The sequence below is a fragment of the Trichophyton verrucosum genome (assembly GCF_000151505.1).
Source record: "Trichophyton verrucosum HKI 0517 chromosome Unknown contig00101_1.f1.exp, whole genome shotgun sequence".
NCBI classification, from domain to species: domain Eukaryota; kingdom Fungi; phylum Ascomycota; class Eurotiomycetes; order Onygenales; family Arthrodermataceae; genus Trichophyton; species Trichophyton verrucosum.
Window position 1 is genome coordinate 20848 of NW_003315572.1, and position 9497 is coordinate 30344.

The 9497-nt window shown below is 50.9% G+C and overlaps 3 protein-coding genes across 3 annotated transcripts; 1 reads left to right on the forward strand and 2 right to left on the reverse strand.

Annotated features, from left to right (window-relative positions):
- Positions 1 to 979: 979 nt before the first annotated feature.
- Positions 980 to 2748, reverse strand: TRV_01194 (uncharacterized protein; the record flags this gene model as incomplete). The annotated part of the gene is made up of 4 exons (XM_003024579.1): positions 980 to 1151; positions 1188 to 1557; positions 1618 to 1909; positions 1945 to 2748. The coding sequence occupies 4 exons, from the start codon at positions 2746 to 2748 to the stop codon at positions 980 to 982; spliced, it is 1638 nt and encodes a 545-aa protein (XP_003024625.1).
- Positions 2749 to 3534: 786 nt separating this feature from the next.
- TRV_01195 (uncharacterized protein) lies at positions 3535 to 4197 on the forward strand (the record flags this gene model as incomplete). The annotated part of the gene is made up of 1 exon (XM_003024580.1): positions 3535 to 4197. One exon carries the CDS (start codon positions 3535 to 3537, stop codon positions 4195 to 4197), a length of 663 nt encoding a protein of 220 aa, XP_003024626.1.
- A 475-nt stretch (positions 4198 to 4672) lies between these two features.
- TRV_01196 (protein transport protein Sec39, putative) lies at positions 4673 to 7689 on the reverse strand (the record flags this gene model as incomplete). The annotated part of the gene is made up of 3 exons (XM_003024581.1): positions 4673 to 5803; positions 5892 to 6085; positions 6150 to 7689. The coding sequence occupies 3 exons, from the start codon at positions 7687 to 7689 to the stop codon at positions 4673 to 4675; spliced, it is 2865 nt and encodes a 954-aa protein (XP_003024627.1).
- Positions 7690 to 9497: the final 1808 nt, after the last annotated feature.

The window sequence follows — 9497 nt, forward strand, 5'->3', positions numbered from 1 at the left end:
CCGGAAACAAAGTGAAACAGCCGGATCAGGGGACCTGTGGTTCGTTAAGGGACTGACTGATATTGATTGACTGGTTGAAGGTTGGTATGATATAGTTTGATGGTAGAGAAGAGAAAAAGAGAGCAGCCGGAGGAATGCAGGATGAGCAAAGTAAGTTGGTCCAAATAAGATGAGTAAATGAGTAGTAGTAAGTAGATATTAATATAAATGCGCTGTGCTGTGCTGTGCTAGTTAACATCAAGTATCAAAAGAAGGTAGGATTAGAAGTAGCCAAGAGAAAGGAAAGGGGAGAAAAGTAAGGGAATAGGTAAAAACAAAAATAAGTATTCATAGTTCTCATTTATAGTAAGTTATATCTCAAAAGATGTGAGAAAAGAGATAAAACGCAGAAAGTCGAGGATGAGAAGCGAAATGAAACCGGTGGAAAGTTGAAGGAAGGAATATTGGAAAAAAAAAAAAAAAAAAAAAAAAAAAAAAAAAAGGTATCCGGACTCCGACTACTGCAGGGTAGATGATCGAAAATAAACAGACAGACAGGCGGGCAGGCAGGCTTGATGCGTGAATATATTTTGGGTTAAGCGGGTGGAAGGAGGGTACGTGGTGTCGTCAGTTGGTCAATATAAAAGTGAACAGGGTGGTGGGTTCATCAAAGTCATGTTGTCCGAAAGTCGTTATGATGATAGAAAGTTGGAGAAGAGCATGATTTCTTTTCGTAATGAAATATCCCAAGCCACGATGGATAAGGTGAGTATGTGGCAGATTGACGATGAACCAGGGATGGGCGTCGTGTTGATGGCTGTAGTAGGGTTATTTCGATGTTGCTTTAACGGGTCGTCCCAGCGCCCGCTCGACTTGAGAAATAAAAAACGGCTCATTCTAAAAACAGGTGCTTTTCTTTCCTTTCCATGTCGTATTTTTTTTTGGGTTCTTTTCGATTTTGTATTTTTTTTTCTTGTTGTTTTCGCTTGCTTTGTGTAATTTAGTTGTGTGGGAATTCTAATCGTTCCAGCCCCATACTTGCTTCAGGAAGTGCGCCATATTCACTTTCTTGTTCTTTATTTCGAGCATCCATGGGTGTTCTAGCATTCGCCAGGGCGTGGCTCGTCGGGGATGGTCTTTCTCCAAGCTGAATAGATATGTTAGCTGTGATACTAATATGAAGAAGAGCAGGCTCTAGTTATACGTACCAGCATTCGATGAAGTATTTAAAGTTGTCACTCCAGTGGATGCCGTTGTGAGGCTCGTCCTTGAGTTTTGGGATGGGCTGATGGATGATGTAAGTGAGAAGGTCAATGAGGACCGATCTAGGCTGGATCTCTGTCCCGTCGGCAGGGAAGGGGAATCGGTGCTGTGCAACTTCAAGCAGTGTAACTCCGAGGGACCAGACGTCGGAGGTGATGGTGTAGGACTGTCCAGTGATTCTCTCAGGGGCCATGTAGTAGGATGTGCCAATGAAAGTGTTTGCATCGCCCTTGGTCCCGAATTCGCCGCTTACACCAAAGTCACAAAGCTTGACTTGGCCTTTGCGGCAGAGAAGGATATTCGAAGGTTTTATATCTGTAGACATGCGTTAGAATATAGTAATTTATTTCAACGAAATATATGCGGCGAGTATACCTCTGTGGATGATCTTTCGGCCGTGGAGGTATGTCAGGCCGTTCAAGACGCCCTCGGCAACTTTTCCAAGCACCTTCTCTCCGGTTCGACCACCAAGTTTCTTAACTTCTCTGTATATGCTGTCTAGACTGCCGCCTTCGCATAGTTCCATGATGATGGATATCGAGCTACTTGACCGGTCGACGAATGCACCATAGTATCTGCATATGTAGTCTGAAGCACATCCCTTGTTGAAATTAAGCTCTCGAACAATCTGTTTCTTGACATCTGGATTCGGGTCGGTTGTGATGATCTGGTTATAGAAGTTAGTATTTTATCCCAAATTACAGAGGACGAAGAGTAAAGAGAAAAAAAAGACGGACTCGCCTTTAAAGCAAAAACGGTCTTTCCTCCCTTGAGCAGACATCGAGTGACAGCTCCACCGGCACCCTCACCGAGGCTGCCGAGCTCGATGATCTTGCCCTGTTCACTGGCAGCCAACCACCGCTCATCATCCAGGTCTTCTACGTCCAGAGGCCGTCCAAGTTCCTGGCTGAGCTTGTCAAGGTCCGTCAGGCCGTTGACACTGTTTTCTCTCTCCATGGCCGAGCCATCGCCTAGATCCGAGTACACTGAGCTGATGGCCGAAGAAGGATCAGGAGTCGAACCATAGGGCTGTGGAAGGCCATAGGCAAAGGAAGGAGCAGAGTAAGTGGACGAGCTGGCCGAGGTAGGAGGTCCGCTACCCCTGGCGTCAGGGCCGCCGGTAAAGCTCCCCGACCGTGAGTGTACATTATTAATCTGGCCGTTGCTGTTGCTGTCTGACGAGCCTGTTGAATTGTAGTGTTGTGGAATGGGGCGGCCGTTGTGCAGAGCGTTGGCATCCTGGAATGCAGGCTTGTTGCCGCCGCCCGTGGCGCCCATGGGGGTGGCCAGTCTCAGCTTTGGGGGTCCTCTGCTGGCGGGCTTCTGGGGGACGTTGATGGCGAGGGCCGGTACCGGTGCCGGAGCCGGGGCTGCCACGCCCGTCTGGTTGACCGGTTTGGCATTGGGAGACGGCGGTATGCCCAATGTGAGGGATGGGAGCTTGTGGTTGCGATGTGCGCCAGGCACCGGAGTCTTGAGGACGGGAGCGGGAGCGGGAGAGGACATGGTGAACTGCAAAGAAAGGCCACGTGAGTCAATCACAGAGGCAGGAGAGGATCGAGGGCGAGCAGCAAGAGGGAGTCGAGGGCCCCGAGCTGGCAGAGAGACACCAGGCAGCTCTGGGAGACGGGCGGGTGGTAGTTGTAGAAGGTGAAGGGAAGTTGATGGAGGTCGAGTCGAGGGCGTAAGCTGGGGCAGCTGTGGGTGGCGGGGAGATCCCGTACGCAGAGCAAGGTAGCCAGGCGAGAGAGACGCAGCAAAGATTGCACGGGGATGTCAGTCCCTTTATCAGGCCTCGAGGGCTTGCCGTCTATCCGTCTGTCTGTCTGAGGTGTAAGAAGACAGGGCAGGACAGGGCAGGGCGGCTGGAGGTGAAGAGGAGAGAGAGAGAGAGGACGAGTGAGCGAGCGAGCGAAAGACGAGGCAGCGAGTCGAAGGCAAGGAGACGCAGGGGACGACAGCGTTGCCTCCGAAGCCCCTCGTTCGGCCTGACCTGAGTCGACTGTGATGGAGCTGCAAGGCTATGCAGGCTGGAGAGCGCTAGGAGGTGAAGCTGGCGATGGACGCTGATGGTCGGTGGTGAAGGCGAGGGCGAAGGACGAGAAAAAGGTGAAGAAACGCTTTCTTGAGATCGGACGAAAAGGACCAGGATAAGACAATCAACCCTCAGGCAGCGAGCGAGAGACGACGCGGCAGCAAACGAACGTCGACGGCCAGCCAGCCAGCCAGCCAGCAGCAGTTTAGGAGAGGGTAAAAACGGGGGACGCCAGGCCTGGGGCGGTTGGATGTTTCATGTGGCCGAAGGGTGAGGCAGAGGCAGAAGTAGATGAAGATGAAGACAGCAACAGAACAGAAGACGGAGACGAAGACGAAGACGACGGCGACAAAGAGACGATGAAGATACGACGAAGAGAGCGACAAGAGGCAACGGCCTGGCTTCGTCTCCTTTCGTTTCTTCTTCTCTCTGGCTTCCGTCGAGTTTCAGCAAGCGCCCGGAAGCAAAAGCGCCAGGACAGATCGAAATGGCCGGCCAGTGGAAGCGAAGAAGTAGAAGAAGCAAAAGGTACAGGCAGTCAAGAGGATCGAGGATCGAGGATCGAGGATGAGGATAAGACGCTGCTTGCTGTTCAAACGGTGCAGTTTATATATCTACATCGGCCTGGCTATATATACAACCAGGCTGAGCCCTCGCAGCGCGATCATCTTGCCGCTGCTTCGCCATCGTCCGCCAGACGGGCTTGCTCTTGCATGAGGGCTGAAACATTTCCTCCAGCAGGAAGACTGCTCTACGGAGTAGCTATTTACTGCTCACCCTTTTGGCCAGCAGCAGAATGCGTTCTGGGGTTGCTCTCGTCTTACGTCGTTGGCTACATAATAATACATATGGAGTACACAGACGGCCCTGAACTCGATGCAAAAAGATACGAATGTGCGGGCGTTGTTTGCTATGAATAGAAATGTACCATGCATGGGGGAGCAAGGGACAGAGAGCATCCCGTTCTACGCATGCATGGACGGGTTCCTCGTCGCCTCTTCTTTTCTTTTCTTCTTCGCTTTGCGTTGCTTGGTCGGGTACCTGGAAGCGGGCGGCATGGCTGATCGATCACTCGCCTGGGGGGTTAAGACATCAAACGCATTTATTATTAATATTATTATCATCATGTAGACATCAGTGCATTATCATCATTCGTCTAGACAACAACAGGAGTGGTAGCTGTGTATATGCAATGTATATGCAAAGAGTACAGCTCCTAGAAGTCATAGAGGCGGTGTTGATACCCCTATGCTAAGGGGGTATTATACCACCAGAACCTCATCCCCTTTTTTCCATACAGTTAACTACATGACGGCGAGACGTCGGGTCCAGGTCGAAAAAAACATCCTTGCCGAAGCTGGTAGACAAGCAAGCCAGCAAGCCAGTGACTTACTGCTACTCTGGACTTCTCTGGCCCGAAGCAGGTGCTGGTGCTGGTGCCCCAATCACCCATCCGATGCCGCTGACCAGTCCTTCAGTTACCAGATTGCTCACAACGTCCCTCTTCCGTGTCCGAGGAGTCTCAACCCCCTGCCCTTCCTCGCCAGAGCTGTTGTTCGTCATGCTTCTACTGCTGTTGTTCGTCGGGCTGGCAGACGTCAGCGGGAATGCGTTCTTGCGCAGCGCCGATGCAGCACCACGAGCAACGTCAAACAGGCCCATCGGCGCCTCTTCGTATCCGCTTAGCTTGGCTGGTCTCTGCGGCTGGGGCTGTCGTGTGGAACGTGCTCGTCGTTCGCGCTCAAGTTCGGTGTCAAGAGCGTCCAGCTCGCTGCTCGACGGGCCGAAGCCACCGGGAACAGCAGCTCCCACGCCCATACCCATGCCAATGCGGCCCTGCTGATCGCCCTGGTAGTCCCAGCTCTCTGCCTCCTGTATCTCTTGCTCCTGGAGAGTCGACATCTCTTCGTCACACCGTCGCCAGACAGCCAGGATCTCAGGAAGGTACTCGGAAGACGGGGCCAGGACAAGGGCTAAGGAGAGCAGCTCCATGCGCTGGGAAAGGCGTGCGATCCTGGAAACAAGCGTCGTCTCCTGCGCTTCTTTGCCAGTCGGCGGATGACGGCCGGTGTTGTATGCGGCGCGCCATGAGATGTCGTCGTCCACTTCGTCTTCATCTTGCGCATGTCCTGTCTCGCCACGCTCGCTGACAGGAACTAGAGACGGGGGAATCACCCGTGTGACGACATAGGAGTACGCAGTGTCAAAGTCGGATGCGTTCACTGCAGCCGCGATGGCAAGGGACATTATTCGCCTCTCTGCTAATACAACGGCCTGATTGGGGGATGCAGTCGAAGCTGCTATCCCCTTGTTGGTAGGGAGCCCAGCTGCAACCAAATGTCGCCCAATCGCTAATAGATCGTCAAGCTGCGTATACCCCTTGGGATTCTGCTCGAGAACCTTTTCAATCAATGAGATCGGGTCCTGATGTACACGGATGCTGACGGGTTGAAAGGGTACGCCATGCTGAAGCGTCAGCGAATAAAACGACAGGGCGTGGGTTGCAGACAGCAAGCTGCTGATCTGCTGGAATGAGACCGACTGCGGAAAGTATGGGGCAAATGCTTCGAGCCTAAAATTTTTCTCGTTAGAACAAATGCTTTTAAAAACGCACCGGGTGGAAGACAACGGGGATGTGGTTCTCGTACAGGTCTGCTGATCGCTTCATGCCACCTCTGGTCTTATTGCCATTGGTTGCATTGTCATACGACGCAAATATCGTCTCCGTCACAGCCGATTCGATCTCATCTCGAGGAAGAGGCATGGAGCCTGGCGAGTCAAGATACATATCCGCAGCAAGTTTGTATTCTACTCACATAGGTTGTTAGCATGGAGATTTCCCTAAATTACTACGTTCAAGGGGAAAGTTTACCTCTCGCCGTCAACATGGCAATAAAGATTTCTCGTTCAAGTTTAAGCAAGGGAATCCTGGAGAATAGCCCCTGCGGTACCTCTGGCTGCGTGCTGCCTCCCCAGCTATGCAGCCAGAGCAGACTCGCCCTAACCTGGGCCCAGTCCCGAGGCGGAGGATGTTGGTGGTTGAGAGTCTCAAGCAGTTTTCGCAGTTCGAAAAACTGTGCATCAGCCTGTCCCAACAGCATCAACTCCGCTGCAGCTCGAGGCGACATCCAACGGCCATACTGATCAAGTATGCGGATGGACACCAGTATAGCGTCTGTAAAGGATATTGACTGCTTTGTAGGGTATGTGAGAGGGTTCGAAGAGTTCAAGAGCATGTTATGTAGGAGGTGCTGCCGAGATACTCTCTCAAGTTCCGGTATATGAAGTGAGAGAGGATATAGGCCGGCACTGTTGATATGCAACCGATCATCGAATCCAGTAAAATCAGCGACTCTCGATAGTATGCGAGCCGCACCTGATATTAGTCCAAAACCGCCATCAGATAGGGCATATATTGACGCAAGGCCAGCTTGCGCATATAGAGACATCTGCCTCTTTTCCGTATCTCCAGATAGCTCTTCATCCTGTGCCCCATCGTAGTCACCCAGATTTATATCTCCTGGCCCTGACCACTGCTCCACTGCCTCAATGGCCAAGTGGAAGTCACGAATGCTGGTCGACAAGATCCACTCGTTTACATCTTGCCAGCCAATCTCAGCCAAATCAGCGCCGCTATTTGTGCTTTTTTTGTTGTCTAGTTTCCGCCTCTTCGATTTGACATGTCCGTACATCCAGGGGCCAATCAGGCCCTTCAAGTCTCTACCAACATCCCCTCCCTTAGCATGTGGTTCAACTGCAGAAAGGAAGATGTTCACCGCACTTCTTGAATCCAGTGACTCTATCAGTTCTAACGACAAGGCTCCTTCATTGTCAGGATGGTATTCGTAGTTGAACCTTATAGCGGGTAAGACAACGGAAATAGTCCAGTCGCGAAGAGTGTTTGAACTCGAGATGAACGGATCCACTAGTTCGAGAATATATAGCTGCAGGCCGACTTCGGTATCAATTCTGTGCGCTCGATGGATCAAGAACTGGATAAGAGGCGGTTCGGAGGCGTCGATATTAATGTGTGGGCGTCGAAGAGGGAGTAGTTTCAGGTGTCGAACTTGTTTGCGAGCGTCGGGCTCGGATATTTCTCTGATGGCGGCAATATCTGCTTCCAAGTCGCAGTCCGGAGGTGGTGAGCCATTGACAAGATGCTTGATCACTTGAGTATATCGTTCGGGCTCTGTAATCTCTGGTAGGAATGTAAGGACTATTCGAAATAGCAGTTCTAGATGGAGGGTATGCGGAAACTGGGATTTGAGAAGCGGAAGGCCCGATATGTCCCCGTTCAGACAAAGCTGTACAGCTAAGAGGACAGCATGGGAATCTGATAAACCTTCAAGAACCGTCATCTTTCTAATATTATCATGATCAACAGGCGCAATATGCTCTGTTGAACCAGGCATTTAGAGTGGTCATAACATCCAACAGTGTTAGATTGAATAATAGAAAGATGTGGCACCAAAAGAGGGTTTGTATTAGATAATCAAGCAAGCTCGGACCAACGCCTTGAGAACGACCAACGACGGGCTTTCAAAAGCGTCGGCCAAAACCACAGGTCAACTTGAAATCGCATTCCTCACACAGGCAATTGAGACACAATGGCGTCCGGATACGGTCTTAACGGTGGTAAGTGCATATTCATGTTTCCTTATGCGTTCTTTTTTATTGTATACACTGCAGCGGAGGCGCAAACAGTGGAGGTTTGGAGTGTTAGCCAGACTGCTAACTTACGGCCCTTTAGGCGTGTCACGATGCTTTCCCTTCTGGCAGGACTTGCTCGGCTGCTACGTCGTCAACTCTGTTGAGGGTGAGGCTGGCAAGAAGAAGTGTATCGGGGTTCTAGATGACTACTATGAGTGCCTACATCACAAGAAAGAGGTCAGCAGTTTTCCCCAACACCTATAAGTCGGAAGAGCATTTCGACCCTCTCCCCAGACCCTTTGCCGGAATAAAAAGCGAAATAAATTTTGAATACAAGACTAAATTATATCTTCGACTAGGCCGCGAGAACCCGAGAAATGCAAAATGCCTACCGAAAAGCCATGTCATCCCATCCCAGAGAGAACGCCCCCAGAGCTGAACAGATAAGCCCATTAGGATTACTGGGCAAGGAAGATGCGAAATCATCATGATTCCGAGCTTTGGGTGAGAGAAATTGACGGACGACAGAGGATTATATTTGTGTGTAAATAAAGGAGGAAAGGAAGAAGAGAAGAGGTCTGGGTTTAGAGAGATTGTTTTCCTCCATATCCGCTCCGTGTACCTGGCAGCATGCCGTGGAGTTCATGTTTTACTATTCGATTCCCCCCAACGTAGCAATGAATTGTTTGCTCCTGGTGGCTTTGCCCTATTCTGTTCATCCTGATCTTGACATTTTTCTCGGATCTTTCATTTTTCATCCATGACACCAGCCGCGCGTGCAACATGGACTTGGCTACTCCACAAGTAACAGCATATCCGTCTTTTGATTTGGTTTGCTAGGAGCGGGAGATTTTTAGAGCCGGTTCACACAGTTGCTGGAGTAAGATTAGGTACCCAAGCAATCCATCCTTCCTGGCTGTCAAGACTAGCCTATCGCCCGGAAAGCCATCTCTTTGGTCGTTTCGTACTATTTACTGCCTACCCAGACAGCCAGGAAAAGCCGTCAAATAATATACCTAATAAAAGAGGAAACTACTCCATAGCGACCCCTTTGTGAGCTTCTTCAGTCCACCACCGAATGTCCCAAATGTCCGCCCGGGCATCACGGCCATCATGTGACCTGAAGAAAAACTGGCTGCAGCAGGATCCCTCATATACGAAGCGCTCTGCATAATCCCTCCACAAGGCTATTTATTTTACGTGTGAGAGGTGCTTCAAGTGTGCCGCCCAACGCCTTAAACCCGAAAGCTTGTCGATATATAGCACAAGCTATTATTACTGTGTAGCTATATGTATATCATCCAGTCTGTTCCCCCGGCAGCCGGAGCAACTTGTGATCGGCTGCTCTGAGAGCCTGCGTGCCTGCATTAGCGATCCTCTCATCTTCCTCCTTCCAACGTCTCAGGCTCTAACGCTTTGCCCGTGCATGCTCCGACGCAGGCAACCGCTGTTTATTTACACTACTGTATATGTATGTGCTCCCCTCGCTGGCCGTCCGGCCGTCCGCTTGCCTGCCTGTCTGGCTGCCTGTCTATCTGTCTGGCTGGCTGCCCGTCCGCCTCCTGCTCAG